At 37.8% G+C, this 21,929-nt stretch overlaps 1 protein-coding gene across 3 annotated transcripts; it reads right to left on the bottom strand.

Annotated features, from left to right (window-relative positions):
• Positions 1 to 661: 661 nt before the first annotated feature.
• On the bottom strand, positions 662 to 20,311 carry LOC145786093 (synaptic vesicle glycoprotein 2C-like). 3 transcript variants are annotated; one of them, XM_082597736.1, is made up of 13 exons: positions 17,287 to 20,311; positions 16,860 to 16,939; positions 16,389 to 16,515; positions 15,848 to 16,010; positions 14,794 to 14,915; positions 12,882 to 13,111; positions 11,568 to 11,662; positions 10,528 to 10,704; positions 8,768 to 8,985; positions 8,198 to 8,262; positions 7,765 to 7,885; positions 6,043 to 6,997; positions 662 to 1,492 (listed from the first exon to the last, which is right to left on the bottom strand). In XM_082597736.1, the coding sequence occupies exons 1-12, from the start codon at positions 17,387 to 17,389 to the stop codon at positions 6,840 to 6,842; spliced, it is 1,659 nt and encodes a 552-aa protein (XP_082453862.1). In that variant the 5' UTR covers positions 17,390 to 20,311; the 3' UTR covers positions 662 to 1,492; positions 6,043 to 6,839. The 3 variants fall into 3 exon arrangements, with proteins under 3 accessions (XP_082453862.1, XP_082453864.1, XP_082453865.1); XM_082597738.1 differs by having other exon boundaries at positions 11,595 to 11,662; XM_082597739.1 differs by lacking the exons at positions 16,860 to 16,939; positions 17,287 to 20,311 and having other exon boundaries at positions 16,389 to 16,595.
• Positions 20,312 to 21,929: the final 1,618 nt, after the last annotated feature.

The following is a 21,929-nucleotide window of genomic DNA, read 5'->3' as shown; positions in this document are numbered from 1 at the left end:
TGCAGTGAGACATTTAAATATCTATTGCGCAATACATAAGTTACTACTGTATTAATACTACAAAAAGGGCTCAATGCCAAGCAGAGCAAATTGCATCAAATAAAAAAAAGAAATAAATTTGGAAAGTCTAATAATTAGAAATATATATTTATTGCTATTATGACAGTTCTAACCTCGATGACGTCATATGACATTCGGCTAGTCCGCCCGGATAGCTCAGTTGGTTAGCGCGCGACTTCGTGAATGAAGAAGCTTCAAGATCAAGCGGCGCTGGTTCGACTCTCGGGGTGTGCGCTTGAGCAACGCATTCTAATTCTAAGGACTGCTCTCCATTCAGCGGCACCTAATGGATGGAATAATTCCCCGGCAACAAGACTTCAACAACCGGAAATATCCTCTGTCAATCTCGGTAACCGGCCCTGCGTTAAAATCGTCTACAAGAACGGGAAACCACCAGGAATAACCTATCAAGGCTTTGTCAGTCCGAGGATAAAGATTCAAAACCAACCTAGTCCTTATTTTACAGTTACACAGTGGCTCACCGCAGTTTTCCAAGGGATTTCAGCAATAAAACCTCACACTGCGTTTTCATTTGCAAAAAAAATCCCGCTTTTAGTCCCTGCCTGTTGGTCAATATAAACGTACAAATTAAAAATTTGCGTAAAGTTTTGTATATATATACTCTTTAAAAATAGCGAAAAGAAAACGAAATATGTATGGACAGCACTAACGTAAATAAACTACACACTCCAGTTTAGGAAACGTTCAAATATTACGTAACGCCTTCGAGGGGGAGGGGGGGTTATGCAAATCGTTACGTTAGCGTCACATCGGGAGGGAGGGGGTTCAAGCAAAACGTTACGGAATGGTAGTTTTTTGTGCTGAATTCGTAGTGAAAAAGCGTTACATGGGGGAGGGGGGGTCAAAAATTCGGAAAAAAGCGTTACGTAATATTTGAACGTTCCCTTATTCAAAGTAGCACACGGATTGGTGAGGTTCCACTGAACCATTGAATTTACCGACATCATTAGAAGATAAACTTGAAGCAATGTACTAAGATAAATAAACATCATTCATTTGCTAGGACGGGCCTGGACTTTGTGGACACCATCTAGGTTCTCTAGTGTTCCTGCAATACTCTAACAAAGCGTATAAAATCAGATGGCAGACGGTGCCCTTCAAACACAACACGGAGCCTTTCCTAGCCAGCATATTGGTCTTTTGATATTGAATCAACGTCTGCAGACCTTAAACTCTAGTTTACACGCAGCTGACAACTTTTAAGCGACACAAAGCTCACTTTCATATTGAACATCAAGAGATTTGAACTGAAGCATATGCTACTGTGAGTAAAGCAATGTTTGCAATAAATTATAAATATCAATTGAGTGGAAGAACTTTTGAATCGTGTGTAGAAGTAATATTTGGACAGTTTTTGACATCATGACACTATTAACATTTAAACTGGCCAAAAAAGCAAAGGCTACCACACCTGTAACAGATAAGCAATACTGCCTCATGTGGATTTAACACGCTCCACTGATTACTGCACTGTGCCGATCAAACCATTCATTATTATGTGATGTTTACAGCTGTGGTAGGTCACCAGATTTTAGAGTAAATGAATCTGCCTTCATCTTGATTTACGAAGAGCCCACAAAGATCAACTTACCGTTACACGTAAGTTATGAACATTACATGGTGTCAGAGTGAGATAAGAAGTTGGTAGACGTTAATTTGGACTGAAGTTGTCCAACTGGAGTGACCAGTACGTTTTGCGCTAGTAATCCGTACATTGTAAAAAACATGTCGGAGTTAAGGCAACCAAAGGAAATGAGCTTCTCTGTGACAAATATTGCAGAAGCATGGCGCAAATTCGAGCGTGCATATCGAGTGTACCACGTAGCAGCTGAACTCACCAAAAAGGCACAGGAAGTCCAGATAGCCAATTTTTTGAATGCGGCTGGGGCTGAGGCCCAGGAAATTTTTGACAATTTCGTGTTCTCCAATGAAGAGGGAGACAAGAAAGATATTCTAGAAGATGTCCTAAAAAAGTTTAAGACCTACTGTGAGCCACAAAAGAACGAAATATTTGAAACGCATCGCTTCCAGCAGCGCACACAGCGGGAAGGAGAAAGCGTTGATTCATGGATCAATGACTTAAGAACCATTGCCACAGGATGTAATTTTGAGACTGTACGTGAAAAAGAGCGAAACTTAAGAAATCAAGTAGTGTTTGGTGTGCAGGACTCGCATGTGAAAGAAAGGTTATTGCAAATGCCTGATCTAACATTAGCTAAAGCACTGGACATATGTCATGCGGCAGAAGCCAGCAAGGATCACATGAAAGTAATGAATTCTGCAAACGGACATGCTATCAATGCTGTGAGCAAGCACAGTACTAATACTAGGCACAATAATTTTAAACGTGCAGTAGCAAAAACTGATTATAGCCCTACTAAGTGTAAATATTGTGGTGGTAAACATGCTCCTAGAAAATGCCCAGCTTACGGCAAAGCGTGCCATAAATGTGGTGGACGTAATCATTTTTCTAGTGTTTGTAGGAGATCAAATGACAGTGCGGCAAGACATGTACCCGTGCATGAAATTGAAGCACAAAATGAGGATGTAGGTTTCCTGAGAATCTCATCAATTAACAGTAACGAAGAGTTTACATCCAGAATGAAAACTCATCTTACCGTTATTGATGGAGATAATCACAAATTTTCTGTCTTGTTTAAACTAGACACAGGAGCCGAAGCCAACGTGATACCGTTGAAATTGTTTAGTGCCATGACTGGCCAAGTACTAACTAAAACCAACACTAAGCTTTGTGGTTTTGGAAATCTAAATGTGAAGCCTTTAGGCACTACTGTGATTAAATGTGCAAATAAGAACGGTGATTACTTTGATTTATTGTGCTATGTTACTGATGTTGTAAACTTATCAATATTGGGTGAATCATCGTGTGCGAAACTTAATTTAGTTAAGCGAGTGGATGTATGTAGTGAACCCTTATCACGTGACAGCGTAAACACTAATTATGCTAATGTTTTCACCGGCGTTGGTACCTATGCAAAGGAGTACCACATTCAGATAAAGCCTGATGCACAACCTGTAGTTCAACCACCCCGTAGAGTCCCATATGCAATACAGCCCAAACTGAAAAGCGTCCTGGACAAGCTTGAAGAGGATGACATCATTGCGAATGTAGACATTCCAACAGAATGGGTGAGCAACTTGGTGGTAGTTGAGAAGAAAAACAAAGACTTGCGTATATGCTTAGACCCCAAACCACTTAATGCGGTTATCATGCGCGAACGTCATAACATCCCGACGCCAGGAGATGTACAAGCAAAGTTATCAGGAAAAAATGTTTTCACTGTTATTGATATGAAGAATGCGTATTGGCATGTGAAGCTGAGTGACGAATCATCCTATCTCACAACATTTCACACGCCATGGGGTCGAAAGAGATTTTTAAGAATGCCCTTCGGTATTTCATCCGCCAGTGAAGTTATGCAGAAACGAAACGAAGAAACGTTTGGCGACTTACTGGGTGTACATGTTATTGCTGACGACTTGATTATCGCAGCCACTGATGAAATACAACATGACGAAATTCTTCGAAGTGTGCTCAACAGAGCACAGGACAAGGGTGTGAAATTCAACAAGGACAAGATTCAATTTAAAGTCAGTACTGTTGAATACATGGGAAATTTCGTGTCACAAGATGGGTTGAAGCCAGACAACAAGAAAGTATCTGCCATTGCAGACATGCCTCAACCAAACGATATTGCATCTCTGCAAAGATTTTTGGGAATGACAAAATATTTATCGCAGTACATACCGAATGAGTCAACGATTACAGCACCCCTTCGTGAACTTTTAAAGAAAAACGCTGAATGGAAATGGACAGATGAACACGACGAAGCGATGACACACTTGAAAACTGTGTTAACAAGTAAGCCAGTTTTATCGTTTTATGATGTAAACAATCCGGTAACAATTCAGTGCGATGCATCACAGAATGGTTTAGGATCTTGTTTATTGCAAAAGGGTAAGCCTATTGCATATGCGTCCAGAACAATGACATCAGCCGAAAAGAATTATGCACAAATTGAAAAGGAAATGCTTGCCATTGTGTTTGCAACCGAGAAATTCCATCAGTATGTGTATGGAAAAGAAGACGTGACTGTTGAAAGCGACCACAAACCGCTGGAAACAATCATGAAGCAACCTTTAAACAAGGCTCCACCGAGACTTCAAAGACTGATGCTGAGATTGCAACCATATGATCTTCGAGTAAAATTTGTACCAGGAAAGTACATGTATATGGCTGACACGTTATCGAGAGCATATTTACCGGAGACATCAGACAATGCATTGAATGAAGAGCTTGAGTATGTTATACACTCACTTATTACAAATTTACCTGTTTCTTCTCCGAAACTTGAAGAATTCCGAAAAGCTACAAGGGAAGACCCAACCTTACAAACCATATCCAACTACTGCTTGAATGGATGGCCAAGTCTACGGAAAAGCGTACCGGCTCAAGCAAGACGTTTTTGGGATATGCAGAACACATTGCACTTCTCTGAAGGCATTGTTTTTTCAAATGAACGTATTGTTGTTCCTTCTAAGTTACAATCTGAAATGTTGACTTTAATTCATGAAAGCCACTTAGGTGGTGAAAAATGCAAATCTAGGGCAAGAGAACTGCTTTATTGGCCTGGAATGTGTGCAGACATTGAAGATGTTGTTGCAAACTGTCAAACTTGCAGCAAGTATCAAAGATGTCATCAGAGAGAACCATTAATCTCTCATGTGATTCCGAATGGACGTTTTATTAAAGTTGGAACGGACATAATGACTCTTAACAATGTTGATTATCTTGTTGTAGTAGATTATTACTCCAAGTACCCTGAAGTAGTGAAACTTGTGGATAAAACTGCAAAAAGTGTTGTTAATGAATTGAAACAAATTTTCTCACGTCATGGCATTCCTGAGGAAATTGTGTCGGATAATATGCCATTTGGTAGTAAAGAGTTTTTACAATTTGCCAGCAAATGGGGTATTAAGTCCACAACATCTAGCCCTGGTTTTAGTCAAAGTAATGGCCAGGCTGAAAGAACTGTCCAAACTGTCAAAAATTTGATGAAAAAAGCGTATGATGATGATACTGATCTGTATATTGCATTGTTAGAGTATCGTAACTCGCCTATTGCTGGATTGCAGTATTCACCTGCACAAATGTTGATGAGCAGAAGACTACGTACAAAATTGCCTATCGCGACGAAATTGCTTGTACCGCAAATTGTTGACGCTTATGATGATTTGTGTAACCGGCAAAGTCGTCAGAAACACTATTATGACCGTGGAACTAAGTCATTGCCTGTATTGAAAAAGGGAGATGAAGTCCGTTATCGTAAAAACAATTATTGGGAAAAAGCTATGGTAAATAATGAAAGAGATGAGCCTCGTTCGTACGTCATTGAGAATTCTCATGGACAAATTAGACGAAACCGGCGTGATTTGTACAAAGCTTGTAATTCAACACCTGTACGTAACTATGATTATTTAGATGACATAGTTTCATCCAGCTTCCCACACAATGCTCAAGTGTCATCCACACAGAGCAACCTAGTGTCCCCACCAAATGAAACTACTCCGCAGGTTGTTGAGAATACTCTTAATCGCACGACACGATCTGGCAGACATATTAAGACACCTGCGAGATATCGTGATTGAATTATTTATACCGTGCTTGTGATTTGTTATCAGTTGTGAATGTCATTAGTAATGCTTAAGAACATCCTGCAAGAAGGGAGGTGTAACAGATAAGCAATACTGCCTCATGTGGATTTAACACGCTCCACTGATTACTGCACTGTGCCGATCAAACCATTCATTATTATGTGATGTTTACAGCTGTGGTAGGTCACCAGATTTTAGAGTAAATGAATCTGCCTTCATCTTGATTTACGAAGAGCCCACAAAGATCAACTTACCGTTACACGTAAGTTATGAACATTACAACACCCACCTACAAGAATAACAACAATATAAAAGTAACTTGTATCCCAACTGCACTCTGTTGTATGAACATTTTTCTTGCTCTCTTTCGCAATATTTTCACGCATAAGATTTGTACCCCGTATACTGTCATCTCCAAATAGGCAAATTTGTGAGTTAAATAGTCAAATGCCTTACGTAATCAACTTCGTATAAAATACATACGGTATCAAGGAAAAGCGTGTTCACTTTGCAATATTGAAGATAACCATCAAATAAGTATTGCAATATTAGTTTTAAATGCACGTTGAGGTCGGATAATGAAAACAGTGCTCAAGTTGAACATGCGACGCTCAAGTTGAACATGCGACACAACATGGGCGATGTTTATCTGGGTAAAAATGCACCTAATGTATATTTGGCCGAAACTTGAGTATGGCCGAAAACGTTAGTATTTTATAGTTTTATGTTCTCTCTAATGGTGTGATGTTAAATGCCGTGTGGTTGCTTGGTTTTATCTGTCTATGGTTAAAGAAAGTCACCTCTACCAAAGTTGTAATATATATTTCGTAGTTAAAAATGCTTGCTCCAGAAGCATTGCTCTTGTTGTTACGAATAATTTGAATAAGATGCTTGCATTAAAATATAGGACTCAGCTTTATACCGGTACCGTACTGAAAAGAGTGAATATTATTTTAAAAGCAGGTTGACAAGCACTGTAGTCGACTCCCACATTACTAGGCACATATTGTCTATTCTATGTTGCATACAACTGATTGAATCGTCGACAAAAATACAGTAGAAGTGCAATAAAACACGATTCGCTAGCGCAGTTCTATACGCCTCGTATTTGGTAGAAACATAGACGCAATACCACCAAATAAAAGCACGGCAGATACGGTGAGAATAGGAATGTTGCAATTCGAGTCCATGAAAACTCCAAATATTACTGTGCCAAGGATTGATGCCACTCTGGACAAAGCTGGAAAAAACGAATCATGTCAAAGGAGATATCAAAACAATTGGAATGGCTGGCTCTACTATCAATCACTCCATTCATAAATAAGCTTATTCCAAACGCAGAGTTTCAACTTCGAACCCTAATCTTCAAAAACAAGGTAGATCATTGCAATGTTGGTAAGACGTGGTTGGTGCGTTATCGAAAGAGTTCGTGGTCAATGTGAGGGACATGAGTGTGTAATGTGTTGTTAGATCAGCTCATCAACTAGACTGAGCAAGATTGGCTAGGCAAAGAAAATCCTACAAAAAGATAATCTACCGTGGCAAAACCATTTCAAAACGCACTCGGTCAACAAAACATTAAGACAGGCATTGTGCTATGTGTCATAAAGTGTAGCAGCACAGGAAATAAGGTAATTCAAGGAAGCATCGCTGCAGTGTATTATCCAAGTTAGCACCGCCATCAACACCAACCAACTGCTAGATAAAACAATGATGACCATCGACAACGACCATTGGGACAATGGTTTTATTTTGAACCAACGGAACCTTATAACGGCCAAGGCGTCGCTTCTGTACGAGGAGTAAAAATGCATTACAATCCTGTGCTATAACAAAGAATGACTAATGTCACCCAAAGACCATGTCTCAATGCAACCTTGCAAATAATTTTTATTTTATTTTTTTGGAGGGACGACCGCACATGACCTGAAGTGCGTCATGTGATATGTGAACAAGCTCTTGGATTTTATACTGTGGTGGGACATGTAAAACAGAACGAGAACATACCTGTAAGAAGACCGGAGGCAGCGGCACGCACAGAGGTTTCGTACATCTCAGGAGTAATCACATCCAACCCATTCCATACCATGGTGGAAACGCAATTAAAAGCGGCTGATACTAATATCACCTAAGAAGCAGAGCTTTGTATTGTAACTTGCAGGAACTACAATCCATCTAAAAGTGGTAGTCAGCCAGAAAATGTTAATGTCCACAAACGTTGAACCGATGTACAAACAAGGCATTGTTTGGCTGGATAGTAGGCATTAGGCAAATATGCTAATTCTCAGAGCAAAATTAACGTGCAGCTATAGGAAATTTCAGCTGCTCTCATTCTGCAACAATTTGAAGTCTTCGAGCATTCCGAGAGAAAAATGCGGTGAGAGGTGAAAATTTTTCACAACTTGATTGGTGAATCAAAAACAAACTCGACAATGCTTACCTCAAGTTTAGTCTTGACGATATACAAGAACAGCACACTCAGTCCAGACAGTAACAACGATACAACTGTATAAAAAAATATATAGATTTTAAAATATTTCCTATAGGTTGGGTTACTCTTCTACGATGAACAAGACGTTGCATGATAAAACTTGGTGAGTTGGACTTTACCAAGGCAACACTTTTAAGATATGATACAGCTAGTGGGTTTATGTATCTTCTTTTTACCAGATAATAATTTTTCCAGATAATAGCCGCAAATAATAATGTGTGTTTTCATATGAAGCTCGCAGATATGCCTTGTTTTCAGCGCTTCACAAAGCAGACAGTGCCAGTGCATTTGCACAGCGACGCAGGCACGCAGCCAAATAAATTATTATCCTGAATCTATTCCTTCGCTGAGTGCCAAGCAGAAACAAGATTTAGTACCACTTTTAAAAACTCTTAGGTATCACAAGACAGGGCATCGAACCGTGTTTACTAATTCAGAGGAGGACATACTAAGTCGTCGAGCCGGTAATAATGTATTTTATCCATTTTAATTGAAACAATGTGACGTAATACAGCTCACCTACAACAATTTTCCCACCAATCCGGTCAATAACAAGTATGGTGATGATATTGGCTGGTAACTGTGCAGCGGCACCGATAAAGACGTCAACATACATTTGCGTACTATTGCTATTATGTTTTAACGTTGCATTAGGACTATGGGCTGCGCATGGTGATCCAGAATTTTCTTCAGCTCTTTGCATCAGAGAAGGCAGCCACATAGTCAGGCCATAACCACTGGAATATTGAAAAAAATAACTCAATAAATGATTTTTGAAAGTGAAACAGAAAATAAACTTCTTAAATGATTAAATTAAAACACGAGATAAATAAATAAAATCATAGCCGTAGAAAATGAGGGGCAGGGGAGGCGGTCGCTACCCCGCTGAAAAAAACGTCGCAAATTTGGGCAAAAATGTCCAGTTATTTGGGACAAATCAATATTTGCCATGAGTTTTCAACATTTTAGGAACTTTGCATTGTGTTGTACTCAACAATTTTCTTACAATGTAAAATGTAGCATTATTAATTTTGGAAGCTTTTGTTTTTGATGTTGCAATTTGGGCTGAATACGAGCTTCGATACAGTGTCAGTATGTGCAAAAATTAAATGTAAAAGAATGCAATGGGTGCAAGCTTATTTCAGATATCCATAAGGGTACTAGCCTACATTTCTTCATAGGTGCAATTTTGAAAGCTTACTGGATACTTGTCACCTTATGCAATTTCTGTTTTAGCATCGGAAACCTGTTTAGGTTTTTTGTCCATATCCTACTAATGCAGCTATTTGTAAAAACATGTGGGCAAAAATTACCAATTATTAACGTAACGATGGTACTGAAAGAACATTGACTATGATTTCGTTGCAATATTACATCAAACACTAAAAGTAGTTTTGTTCAAAGGTGCAAGTTTGATGTAAGAAAGGTTCAATTTGATGGTTTATTAGATTAAAGTTAAGTCAGCCTTGTTCAGTTCACCTAAGTTGAACGTTTGGTTGCCTGTGTTTTCGTACACTGCCAAGTTGATGACTGTGGAGTTATTAGACCAGGGGTCGGGAATCCGAGACTCGTCAGCCATACATGGCTCTTCGTGACGGCATCTGGTTCACAGAAAGTTTCATCTTAACTTTCCATTACAATTTGAAGCTGAAAATACGCTCAGAATGCACCAAATTAAATGCATTTTTTCAAAATTGTGTGGGGAAGGTATCCCAGACCCCCCGCTGTTTTTCTTATCTACGGTAGACACACGACCTCATCTCACTTTTACAAATCATCTGCCACTACATGTTAGTTGTATTAAGTGTTAATTAAAGCATTATATGGTTCTTACGGAAATACATTTCCAAAAATGTGGCTTTCATGGCTCTTTTACGTGAAAAGGTTCCTGACCCCTGTATTAGACTGTACACCACCTCAGAGATTTTGAGTAATGCGTTTTTGAAATTATATTTGCAAAGACAAAATTTAAGGAAATTTTGTTCGCCCCCCCCCCCCAAAAAAAAAAATGTTTTACTCTCCTACGGCTATGAATAGAACGTCACTTAAGAAGAACAGAACATAAGGATGACGCAGAGGCAGTGATTACATTAGGTCCACTAGAAAAAGGTGGTCAGAAACTAGATCTGCAAACTTTTTTCATTTTTAGGAAGCGGTTCGCGTGAAGCGGCCAAATCTCACCACTACGTGTAGGATACTGTTTCATTCAACTTTCATACTACCGGTACCAACTTGGTAACAAAAGTCGCCAAAGTTTTAAAAATGCTATTTAAATTTACCCGAAGGCAATGGAAAAGTACACTGCCATCATAAACATGGATTCCTTTCTGGATTCACTGCCCGAGCCACAAACAGTTCTAAATTGATGCAAGATCGATTTCCCAATTGAGGAAAACACCCGACAGCAGCAGTGAACGTACCTTCCTGGCGAAATCCTTGGCATTCGATAGGTCATTCTGAACGCAAGCAAAGTTATAATAATGCCAGCACACCTGAAGGCATACCGGAACTATAGCACAAAAATAACATTGACAATTGACATGAGTAATTTACATTCATGCTTGTGAATATGGCATGAGAGTGTTGAGATAAAATTGTTTAATACACAAAAAGAACGTTCTCGAAATGGTCATTGGTCAGGTTACACAAAGCTTTGATCTGTCACAGATACAAAACTGAATTCAAAATGTAGAGTTTCATATAGCCACAGCCAGAGTGCATCAACCAGGAAGACGATGCATGGTTTCCGGCAAGCATAGAAGTACGTACACATAATACTGTACATATACAGTATATAGTATACTATACGTATACAGTATATACTGCAACTTTGGTATTGAAATATCTACACCACGAATGGCGGAAATGAAGGCTAATGTTATTAGAAGAATCTTGACCCAGAATGACTTCACCTATGCGGGAAAATTGTACATGGGAGAAAACTCGGAGATCAATTAAGCAAAATATAGGAAGTACTAATGTTGGACGATGATTATGAAAATGAATGGCGGTTTCTTGTTTGCGAGTTCTAGTACAAAGCTTCTTGAACGCGATCATACGAGTGACACATTTGAGGGATAATTTACCTTTTGGAGGGATAAATAAATAAACTTAGCTCAAAAATCGAGGCAGAAATATGCATTTTATTGAATGGTTCCAATCGTGGACGTCGCTACAATAGTATTACAGCATAATAACATTATGGAAACGTCCACGGTTCTAACGTAAAAACGTAGTAAACGTAAATAACGTAAAAACGCTTTATTACTGCGCTATTATAAAAAAACAAACATTGTGTAAATGCAGCAGAGATAAAAACCTGTTACGCTGTGAATACGCTACCGACCCATATTCTGAAGAAGCTGGAGATGCACCAAACATTCGTTCATCGCTGTTTTCTTTCATAGCAGTAAACTAAAAAACATGAACATGGTGACAGACCTCCAACAAGCGTCAATGTCGAGAAAGGCGCATGATTCCAAAACATGCGCAATGACAATTTAGCAGTGCGCTAAACTGCAAAATCTTTCATGCATAACGGCGTCAATAGAATCATTTATCTCGTCACACAAACAAAACAACCAGTCGGCCGTAAAAAAAAATTCGCATAAATAGCTCAATAATTTACTGTTTTTATGGCTAGCCATCATAAAATATGATGACACATACGGTTATTTTTTAACAAATACATTATACAATCAAGGTTATATAAACATCGGCTTTGACGGAGTGACTGGTTTATTTAAAAAAAGGTTTTGCTTCGCACTGAACTCCGTGATGCGACAGTATGAGATGTTATGGTGTTACTTACTGAAACTTATGCATTTAACCATATAGCACGCTCAGTAATACAGTCAGGCCATGCTGCATCAACAGTACGGAAAATAGCAGGAAGTGATGTCACTACGTTTACAAAATATCCCATGATGGCCAGCCTTGCTCAAGTCAGCAATATCAGTGCTGCAGTAGTTTCAAAGCCCTTGAGGTGTCGAAGAAGTCGTGCGGCAACAACTACATTCAACACAAGTTTCGTGCGTAGATCAAAAAGTTGTTTCCATTGTTCGAACCAAACAAACGTTATGACGTACTACAGTTGCTAATTGACACGACCAGTATGTGATGAAACTTGAATATGGCCAGTTTTAAGGTAAACATTCGAACTTGATAAACAAATATCTGATGTTTTTTCCTATCTGCAGTTATAATGAAAGCAATTTCGAAAATTATCATTGATAATAACCAAAAAATCAAGCTACAGTGAAAAATTACAACTGTAATGATGGCAAATTACATCGGACCTCGGCCTATAATCCCCATTCATATTTCATTGACTACCACAAACTTGTAACAACTTTGTCATACTTTTCATGCTGCATTTTAAGATAAACAGTTTAGTGGAAAAAAAGGATTAGATTATTGGAAGTAACTTCAATTCAACTTTGCTTAATGGAATATTCAAACTGTTGACTTTTGAAAGCAAACTTGTGACCGTGATTCAATTCTCTGCAAAAAGGTGTGACGTGGTTGTATTCACAAACCATTTATCGCGTAAATATAGGACAAGTCTCATTGGAATAGTTAGCTGACAGAGAACCTTAAAAATATAAAAGCAGGTCCACGTGCTCGTGCTTACCGGAAAGAGATCGTTCGGTCGATTCTTTTTAAAAATTTGCTTCAACACTGCAAATGCTTCGTCTGTTCTTCCTTTTAACATCAAAAACTTTGGACTTTCGGGCATCAGAAAGAAAAATAATGAAGACGAGAGACTTGGAATAGCACAAATAATTATAAAAAATCTCCACTGGTCACCAAACGGCGACGCCTTTGCCAAATCAGAGGCAGGGATTGTCAACCAAGCTAAACCTAAACAAAAATAAAGTGATTGATGGTTACGATTGTCAGAGCACCAGACAAACAAGTAGTTTTTGTTGTTGTATCTGAAAAGAGCGCAAAAGTCGGAAAGCTCTTGAGAACATAAAAACTGTCGTGCCATTTGTTTTGATCAATTCAAATATCACAAAGTATTCTTCAGTGTGTTACAAAAGCCTATACAATGCAGTACTTTAATCATTCATAATTCGCATTACTTTCATAAACACTAAATGAGCGAATCGCGGTAAAAGCAGAAAATATAGCATCATTTGCATCATTTTTTTCCAGTACTCATCACAGAGAAAGTGCGTATGATATCGTTGTTACTTTAAAATATCGTCACACAGTCCAACTTTGCCATATTGTGGTCAGATTTCAACTCACAAATTTTACGCAAGGTTGTCCACCCAGGCAAAGTTGGACTGTTTGATGGTACGTAACAATCGTAACATGTATCGTATGCCATCTTGTTCACACGCTGGTCTTTTCCTGGTCTTTATGTATAATAAAATTAACAAATTAAAATGCAACCATGCAGGTGAACCACATTGACAGCATGTTCTAGCCTTATTTGTCACAGTCACGTGAAGAATAGAGTAGACAAACACATGTACGCTCGCATGCAAGCATTTTCTGAAAGCTAAGCTACTGTACTTAGTGATGCAACTCCTGGCCATTGTTAATACCGGAAGTATAAAGTAACGGTTGACAACAGAAACATGTCACACCATCCAAACAATCACTTTAATTCCAAAAGCTTTTTTTTACGTCAATGTAGGCTGAAAAAAGATTTTTAAATCAACTTCAAAAAAATATCTTTTGACTTAGAAAGCTGTTCTGTAAAGCGTAATACGTAACTGTGTATTCAAGCACAGTCAATTGGTTTTATCCAAAATTACATATTGTTTTCAGTCTTTCCAACGGAATAAAAAATATTAATTTGACTACTGCAAATTCAGTTTGTGTTTTAGTTGGGATAAAAAAAATTACTAGATGCAATCAGGGTTATTAAAAATGAATTACTGCAAATCAAAAATTGGAAAAAAAATCGTCTTTAAAAAAATGCAACGTTTGTTTTCCTGTTTGTTCAGTTGCTTTATGTTCACTAACTTCCATGCATACAATGTGAATACGTTTTCATATAGCACACATGAAAAATAGTCCACTTATTTATTACTGTATCTACTTACACAGGTGGCACAGTCGCTTTTGTAAGTTTGTTATGAGCAGGAGTCAACTGTATTTAGGGAAAACAACTCAATACACAGACAGCACGAAAGCACGATTGTATTTTGTAAAAATTTTGAGATTTACTAATTTTTACAACAACAAAAAAAAACTCGTGCTTTTTATACTAAGCCAGCCTACCCGGACAGATACCCTGGTACAATTGGCAATGTACGAAGAAAGGGTGAACAAAAAAGATGGCATGTTTTGCATGGTGTCAAAATGCCCGAGCGGTTGTTGTAAGGTGTTCGGTTATGGTCGTTCGACCACAAAAACTGATGTTTTTGTTTATAGTGATGCAAAAATTCTTTGGGAATTTATAAATTGTCTGTGATAAAAGCAAACTTCAAAGCGTAGAGTCACACTAAATATAACAAGTGACTTAACAACCCATCTGAACCTCATACAAAAGTAGCATCTTAGTACAAAATCTCAGAAGACATTACCTGCAGCGACAATATTTCCAGCCATCCACGATGTTGCGAGAGCACTAATCATGGCACCCCGCTTATCTTTTGGCTGAAATTCGCTGAAATACGAGAAGACCACAGGTAGGGAACCGCCGGCGCTAAATAAAAATATTTTGCTGAGCATGTTTGTTTAGAAAACATAACACACCTTTGCTATGATTTACCAACGTGGTCAATGAAACCTGATGTTTTTTGTTCTTTATTTGCGCTGAAGCACGAGTTCTTTGGCTCAACGTTTCAACGCTGATATATTAGCCCGCATTACTCAGCAATACTAATTTGCTTGGTCATCATGACAGCTTGACAGCCAAACTTTGCCATCCTTCAGTAGAAGGAAATAAAATAGTTGCCTATGCAGTTTCTTTAACTGTTTCTGAACGGCACCATGGTAGAAATTGTTTAAAGCGAGTGAGAATCCATATCACCGTACAAATTCACTCGTTCATCTATTTAGAGAATAAGACGATAACATGACATCATTGGTAAGTTAAAACTAAACTAAAAAACAACTGGTAGTGTTATCCCAGACAGTAAGATCCGTCATTTTTACATTGATTCAACGTCTGTAGACTTGCTGTCTGGAATGGTAAGTATAAAACACTATGTTAGCGATGAAAACATATTGTGAAAAAGTTTAGGGGCCAATAAACATTGATTTGTAATGGTTCACTCTGTTGTTTAGTTGGAATCAGCGAGAAGAATGGCTCCACGACTCGTCTACCGTACAGAGTCGGCAAAACAAGCACACGGTGCAAGCTGCAAGGTGTCGATAGCAATTCATATGTGAGGCTTGCAGTATAGTCAACTTATTCTTGCACGTTAAAGCTAGACATCAACGATATCATGTAAAAAACAAAAAAACAAGAGCATACATTGACAAGTATCAAAAGTTCAAAATTAAACAGTGCTCGAAATTAGTAACAAAGATTTAGCAGCTGGGAAGCTGAGCTTGAAAAGTTAACTGCAATTGGGAGCAAGGCTAAACTAAAGCCATAATTGCTGGAAATGATTTACATACACGTTTACTCACCCAAAACCACTGATGAAACGAAGCAAAAGTAACAACCAATAAGATTTAGCCATAGCGGAAACTGCTCCAAACAATCCATTGATGGCAAGTGAATATATTACTACTTTTCGACGACCCCACAAATCAGCAAGGGACCCCCATACATAACCCCCAAACATCATTCCTGAAAATAACACTCTAAGAATTTCAAACTCACAAACATATCAACTTTCAGTGGCAAGTCAAATGGCTAAGTAATGAGAGCTTGTAATCATATAAAAAAGTTAAAATGGTAAAACAGTTATCCCTATAAATTAATTGTCATGAGAATATGATTCACTTTTTAAACAGTTTATAAGTTACATAATATATACTTCTCGATCTACTTGAGGGTTTGACCTTAACAGGTCGAAACAGTTGCAACTATATATTATGGAAGACGTGATTTTACTCTTACTACGTGTAAAGCAGCAAGTAAATAGTATCATAAAATTTAAAAGACGAAAAAATTCATACAAACATTTTAAGTATCAGTCAGGAAATTGCTTGCACACAGCCTCACCTAAAAATAACACCACTGTAAGCCACGTTGCTTCAGCTGAGGATATCTTCAAAGAACCACGCACGGAATCAACGGTAAATGAAATGCACATTATTTCAATTGCATCACTCGCGTTCGCCCAGCCACACTGTAAAAAACAAACTTCTTCACAGTGTGGTTTCCATTACAACATTGTACTCAAGCGGTGTATTGTTTCAAACAACATGTAGAGTAAAGTTATAGACAAAGACAATGTAAGTCTAATTTTTTACATAATTATTACAGTCGGTAGGGTAGGCTAAAAATCTTTCAACCATCAGCAACATCTTTGTACACTCAATTGTTTTTGTCAGAAAAAATTGAATACGGTAGGCACAGAAACATGTGCTCATCAATATTTGTTTGCAATGCTTCACAATATTACTTTAACAAACTAATTAATGCATTCAATGGCATGAGAGCAGTTTCCAAATTACTTATTTAAGTACACACTTGCGCCAAGAGCAAGAAATGCCACCAACCAAAGCCTACAACGTCAAAAATTTCTTGGTATGTTCCCACTCCAGAAGCTTCTGAAAAATAAACAGCATTAAATACCAACACTACGATACGACAGATGTGAAATAAGAGTATGAAAGGGTGGTTTTCTATTATCAGATGTAAAGCAAGTAGTTAGTCATGCTAGCAAAACCCTGGGATTGTTTTAAAGCAAAATGCTCTCAAACTGATATTGTGCTTTGGAGATACAATGATTTTTTTTTAAAAGTAGGCTAGAGAGATTTTAGCAAAATTTATTGGTATTTGTCAACACTTTAAAAATCTCATTAAAAAAAACAACATGATAATTGATTGAATCTTTTTGTGTTATATTGCTTTAGAACACGGTGCCAAAATTATTAAATACTTTACAACAAAATACCCTTGGGTCCAGCATCCTCTGTAGCTTGAATAAGACCTTCTTGAGCTTCATCATCTTCATGCAGCTCGTCCGACTTCCAAGGAAGTTTGTTATGTTTTGGCATGGAGATGATGCAGTAACAACTTAGTTAGAACCGAAAGCTCTATCATGTATGCTTGTTTGAAAACTTTTCAAAACACTATTACAAATGCAAGTGCCTAAGTAACAAAATTGTCAAATCAACACACTTTATCCTACACCGAGTTTCAATATACAGTACGGTACAAGCAATAGAAACAACACGAAGAAATGTATTGAGCAATTGAAATACACAATACAATCCGTCAACATTAAATGAAAGATCACAAGTAGGCTACAGAGATTAGATTGTAACAGATTATACACATAATGAAAAAATTCCAAATGTCCGTAATTATTTGTCATAATATACAATAGGCTAGGCTTTTTAGATGAAGGTAGTAAAAAGCACTGAAATGTTATACACGAGTAATAGGCAGTCATTGGGTGATCAATTATAACAAATACAGCGATGCAAAATCATCCAAACCTATATAAAGCACAAAACAATATATTTTTTTACATTTCTGAACATAGCAAAAAATTTGATATTAAAACGAGACCTTTATTTACTGAAAAAGTTGTTTCTTAGCTTAAAATATCTAACACAATGCAATAAAACAGTTTATCAATCCAATGAAATTAAAAGTGGAAAAATATATCAAGAATTTTTTCTGTATGGAAACTACCCTGTTTTAAAAACAATAAAAATAATTGTCTCATACATGGCAGTGACACAAAACGTTATTTTTTTTATTGATTGAGCATAATGGAGTTTAGATCTTATTCATGCATTCGGCACTTGGTTTTACACTGATAACTTGCGACGTCTTTTAGTGCTTCTCCATCCATCAAACACTTATAAAATATTATGCCAAAAATAGTACATAGAAGAACAGCATGTTAAGTACATCCACTTTAAAATAAAACTCAAACAAATTTAGCATCTTGGTGAAACATCCAATCATTTGAGCTCAGAACATCCTCCTATAAAAAAATATTTTTTTATTGGACATGATGTCGCCATCATCACCTGATGTGCTGACTGTTGAACTGTTATAAAACCATAGAAACTATAACGACCATGCAATGCAATAGACAGTGGTTCCTAAATACATTACCCCATAACAAATACACAATTTGAACGTAACAACAAACCACTCTTTTTCTATGTACCTTTCAGTAAGAGAGCACGTCTTTTAGGTGCAGACAATTAGGAGCTGGTCAAATAGTCACGCACACTGTGGCGCCCGGTCATTTAGGTGCTATTCCTAGTAAGTAGTAAAGTCTGCAAATTATATCAGATTGGCAGGTAGGGCAATGCTTTTCACACAAAATGTTATATTGAAAAGAAAAATATGTCATGGCTTCCGTGAGTGAAGCTGCTTAAACCGGCAATGCCTTTCACACAAAATTTTATATTGAACAGAAAAATATATTGTTTTTTTAATACGCGTGTTCGGGATTCTGGGTTCTTTTTTTCAGTCATTTATCGGTCATTGACCGATTTTTTAGCAACATGTCCGAAAAAAATATAGTCAATTCGGTCAAAATGTCCGAAAAATATATAGTCAAATTGGGTGTTGCAAGGTTGAGTTTCGCTGATGAACATTGAAGAAACGTTTGTCTGTTCTAACTTTTCTCAGATAAAACACGACAACGTTTCTCAGCGAAACTTAATGTTGTAGTTCATAGGCACCTAACTATTTTTTTGGCCGTGGGGGCGAAAGCGTGTTTCATCAGCAGCAACGTAAATTCAGCAAAATGTCACGCAGATGGATGACATAGTTATGTCGTCACACTAGGATTGCTTTTATTGCCACACTCGGAGTTATCGCTACGTTCGACCTACCGTCAATTATTATAAACAAAACTCGACCACTTCGGTTAAGCAAACACATGCCATGCGTCTGCGTAGGCTAGCGGTTGATGGACTGCAATTCTTTAAGCTAAGCACAACATAAAGTTTAGCAACGAATTAGATTTATTAGCATGAAACAAGAGATGAAAAGGTTTACTAAAAAGTAAAAGGTATACTGTAAGGGAACGTTCAAATATTACATAACGCCTTCGAGGGGGAGGGGGGGTTTATGCAAAGCGTTACCTTAGCGTCACATTGGGGGGGAGGCGGTTCAAGCAAAACGTTACGTAACGCTTTCGAGTACGGAATGGTAGTTTTTTGTGCTGAATTCGTACTGAAAAAGCGTTACATGGGGGAGGGGGGATTGAAAAAAGCGTTACGTTGGCGTTACATGGGGGAGGGGGGGTCAAAAATTCGGAAAAAAAGCGTTACGTAATATTTGAACGTTCCCTAAATGGAATGCAAATACTAACTTGATTATACGCTTGAAAATATACCTGTTGAAAGTAAAATTATTCACGTTTACATCAATTCAACAGCACGTCACCTTGAATAAATTTAAAAGTTGCTGACATTCGTAAACAGCTCTTGAAAAATAGTTACGGAGAGACGTTTGATTTTAAAAGTTTTCGACTTGACATAGCTCCCTTTTCACTACAATATCGCTCGCAACTTATGACTGACCTGCTTTCAACTTTATGATTGACCTGTTTTCGTGTTGCAGATGAAACAAAAGATGCGCATATTCCCGCCTTTGATCAGGTTTCTATGGCAATGGTCGTGTGTGCGCCATGCCGTTTGCGCGAGTCCGTTGTTGCGTTGATTATTCCAATGCGGTTTGTACCAGCCCTTGTTGCGTTGGTTGGTGGTTACGTCGTGCCGAGACTTCAAGTTCATTTTCACAGCGAGCGATTCACTGCCGCGACAATTCACTGTAGAGGTTTCGACTTTCGAAAGCAACATCGAGTCTGTTTGCAAGCGCATAAAGCTAAACGCACGCTAGGGTGCATCATCTCCCCCTTATTTTTTAAATCAAAGTTGTGCCATTGAGAAATGGTGTCCATTTTAGGTCAGATTCAGCCAAAAAAATTATGGGGGTTGTGGGACCCCCCCTTCCACCACCTCCGCAAACCCCCAAATCCGCTTCACTAAAATCGCAATAACTCAAAAACTAAACAAGATAGACAAATGGTGTTTGGTATCAACATCATCGCAACTACTTGATTTAATTCAAATCTGCCAAAAAATTTGCAATTTTATGTGAATTTTAATTTTCGATTTTGTGACAGGTTTTGTATGTTCATGTGTAATACGAAAAAAATGAAAATCAATCTTCATGTTGACTTTTCCAGTCGCTTGTAGATTTCTGGCTGGTTAAATTTAAGACTGCTCAAAAGTATTCCAGTCATTCTCAATAAATTCATAACATTTGCACTATTGAACTTATTCTATTACAGGGATAAGTACCCGTACTGTAATTAAGCACAGCTATCAATCTTGTTAATTTCTAGAGCACACTTTTGTTTATTTTGTTGCAAGTTGTATGACTTCTAATAGAGCATTATATGATGATAACAACAAGCTTGGTGGCAAAATATCATTTGAGGATGCAGTTTTGAAAGGAGCTTAACTTTCAACAAACAAGCCAGTAATTCGATGCATGAAGTACCACCAGCAGTTTACAAAGCTAAGTCAATGGGAAAGTGCAGAAGCTGTACTACAGCAAGTGAAAGTATATTACGCCAAAGCAAATTTGGAAGACAGACTCATTACAGACCTAGCAGCAAAAAAGAAGTTAATTCAATATGTAAAAAAAGATAACTCAACAAGAAAAACAAAATCAACATTACGGAAAACTGAAAAATTCAAGCATCATTTGAAACAACATGAAACTTTCTTGAACAAAACTTTCATTATTACAACACCTGATGCACTTTCAAAATTATTTACATATGAAGAAGATAGACTGTTTTTGACTTCAATGTTGTGAGATCGAACAGCAACACTTGGAAGTTATGACAGATCAAATTTAGTAAAAATTCATCAAAAACAACAAAAGGAGGCCAAACCAGTTCAAAGGAAGAATGCTACAACTGCTGCAACAAGAAGCGAGTTTGAAATGGTCCCATCAGAGAATATTCCATGCTCATCATCATCAACTGATGGTGCAAGCTCTGAAGACGATGTGCCCAGCTGTAGCACAGCACCAGAGGTTCACAGGAGAAAGTCAAAAACTGGTGCACTGCTTGAGGTGCCTTATGATATCCTGTCAAGAAATTCAGTTGTTGAAACTATGACAAGGTGCGGTATTTCTCCAGCATCTGCTTCAGCTTTTCTACAGAGCATCATAATGGAATCAACATACACTGGGAAGTGGGAAAGAAGAATTGACTGGCACACAGTTACTATCAAAATTTACACTGTCATATGCTTCTTGTGATCGATACAAAAGAAAAACAAATGCTAACATAGCGGAAACCATCAAGGAAAATTGGACACCACCCTTGTTGTATAACATACATTGGGATTCTAAACTCATTCCAGAATTTAACAACAAATACAAAAAGGTTGAAGTTATGCCTATTTTAGTATCAGATGGTCATCAAACAAAACTTCTTGATGTGCCATCCTTCAGCCCCAAAGTTGGTCAGTCCGCTGGTAGCATTATCAGTGACTTCGCTTGTGACTTGTTATGTGAATGGAAGTGCTCTATAGATGGGGCCAT

Source organism: Aplidium turbinatum, chromosome 17 (genome assembly GCF_918807975.1).
Source record: "Aplidium turbinatum chromosome 17, kaAplTurb1.1, whole genome shotgun sequence".
NCBI classification, from domain to species: domain Eukaryota; kingdom Metazoa; phylum Chordata; class Ascidiacea; order Aplousobranchia; family Polyclinidae; genus Aplidium; species Aplidium turbinatum.
This window is presented reverse-complemented; position numbering and strand designations above follow the sequence as displayed.